At 46.5% G+C, this 2500-nt stretch overlaps 1 protein-coding gene across 1 annotated transcript in view; it reads left to right on the forward strand.

Annotated features, from left to right (window-relative positions):
- The window catches only part of myt1lb (myelin transcription factor 1-like, b), a gene marked incomplete at both ends in the record, with an annotated part of 51379 nt that overhangs the window by 41859 nt on the left and 7020 nt on the right, over positions 1–2500 (forward strand). The window contains 2 exon segments of the mRNA XM_079752290.1: positions 391–512; positions 2137–2205. Of these exon segments, the coding sequence (XP_079608416.1) occupies positions 391–512; positions 2137–2205 (191 nt within the window).

The raw sequence follows: 2500 nt of genomic DNA on the forward strand, positions 1-2500 counted from the left end.
CGTTCCAAAAATCAAATTCAAATTAACAAAACACTATCTGTGTGTGTGAGTGCTTGCGTGCATATGTGTGTGTGGGTGTGTGGGTGTGTGTGTGTGTGTGTGAGTGGTGGTAGTAATGGGTTGGAAAGGCTTCCTTAGAAAATGAGGGAAGGAATGAAAAAGCTAAGACTATGAAATACACACTCAAACAGTTATAACGAAGAGTATGCTGTACTACTATTCTCTTGTGTGTGTGTGTGTGTGTGTGTGTGTGTGTGTGTGTGTGTGTGTGTGTGTGGACCATGAACCTGTGGTGAGGACAAGGTGACATAAAAAAACAAAGCCTTCTCTTCCTTCCACACCTTCCCTCTTTCCCTCAACGCCCCCTACCCCTCCCGCCCTGCCTGGCAGACGGACGACCTGGACCCCTTCCACGACCTGCTGGAGGAGCGGTCGTACTCCACAGACGTCAGCATGCCCAGCCCCAAGCCCAAGTACGCCCAGTGCAAGGAGAGCAAGAAGGACCTGATCACGTAAGTCGTTCACACAGATTCACATCGTCAATGACCACACCCTCACGACCACACCCTCACGACCACACCCTCATGACCACACCCTCACAACCACACCCTCACAACCACACCCTCGTAACCACACCCACACAACCACACCCACACAACCACACTCTCACAACCACACCCTCGTAACCACACCCACACAACCACACCCACACAACCACACCCACACAACCACACCCTCACAACCACCCTAACACACCCTCACACAACCACACCAGTCCCCATGACTCCGCCCCTTCCGCCCATCGGTCTATCCATGTCCCATCGAAGGACTTCCCACTTCATCAAAGTTCCACTCTGTGCTTCCCTGCTGCATGCCCCTCCATCCACACACACACACACACACAGACACACACACACACACACACACCTTTCATGCAGGAGCGCATACACAGTCTCGTACACATCTCTCTTTCTCTCACTCTCTCTCTTGACCGTCAGCCATCCCATAGTGCCTCTATCCTTCTCCACCACCCACCTGCTCTGTGTGCTCTGGCTGGCAGTGGTGTGCCATATAAAACAAATACGATTCCTCCATTCAGCCCTTTACTCCACGTTGGGTGGCACTTGAAGGGCCTACTCGTTTGACGTTTACCTCACTGAATAGTCGGTGTTAAAACATAAACAGCACCATTTATTATGAATACGCAACCAAAACCTGTCTATCAGAGAGTGGAGGCCAACTGAAAACAATACAATTCGAGAATGAGGATGCACAGACACTCCGCACGCGTTTATGTGGGTAATGTCCCCCTTTTACGTTCTCCTCTGTGGTTCGGTTGGCAGATGTCCCCAACGCCCATGAGACGGAAGTGCTCACTTTGTCTTCTTCACTGAGATACTGAGTCCATCTCTGTCATCTATTGTTTGCAGTTCACCTCGACAACTCTGTCAGAGACAGCCTTAGACAGAGTCTGTCTCTCCCCCTCTAGCTCTAATGCACTTTGACTTTGAGGACTGTAGTGGTATGGCCTGAAACAATACAACAACATATGAATTCAATTCCACGCCACTAATTCAATTACAAGCCAACCTCACATGCTTTCCCAATGTTATTTTCAATACGCTACATAATTGAGGTCATCAATGTTTTGCAATGCAAATGGTTTATAATCCGGGAGGAATAATTGCTGCTTTACAAAGAACTAGGTCGACCTATAAAATAGACCATACTATATATTTCCATTGCACATATCTCCGTTGAGATATATTTAAGAGTTTAAAGACACATATACATATCAGTCTGGATCCTGTGTGTGTGTGTGTGTGTGTGTGTGTTTTATGTCCTTTGGTTCAGTTGCGTTTGACTTGATCCAGATAATCAGCAAAGGAGACTCCACATAATGAAAAGCTACCTAATTCATTTATCCAAATGTTCAGAGGGGATGCGATAATACTACAGTAGTCTCCTGATCAACCCTTTGCAATTGTATAACCATTTGTGTGCCAACATGTGTTTGGCTGTCATTGTGTGGGTGTTTCGTTTTTTGTGTATAATGTGTGTTTTCTGTGAACCTCATTGGTGGTTCTCCCATCTCCGTCTGTTTTGGCTTGACTAATGTGTTTTCTTTGCTCTCAGTCTCTCAGGTTGTCCGCTAGCTGATAAGAGCATTCGAAGTATGCTGGCCACCAACGCACAAGAGCTCAAGTAAGACATGCGATGAGTCGGAAACTCATTATCTTCATGTCCGTAGATTATTCTTCTCAGGGTGGAATTCCACCCTGTTCATTTCAGGGTTGATACAAACACACACACACACACACACACACACACACACACACACACACACATACACACAAACACACACACATTATTTATAGGACAAGAATCTCATCAAATGTGACCAAAAATGATTCTAAAATAATCGGCCTGCCCTTACTTTAAAGGGAAGGTCAGAGATTAACTGAGGGAGACTTCAGCCAGGCCAGGAAGAGCTAGTTAG

This window comes from Pollachius pollachius (genome assembly GCF_949987615.1).
Source record: "Pollachius pollachius genome assembly, chromosome: 15".
Classification (NCBI taxonomy): Eukaryota; Metazoa; Chordata; class Actinopteri; order Gadiformes; family Gadidae; genus Pollachius; species Pollachius pollachius.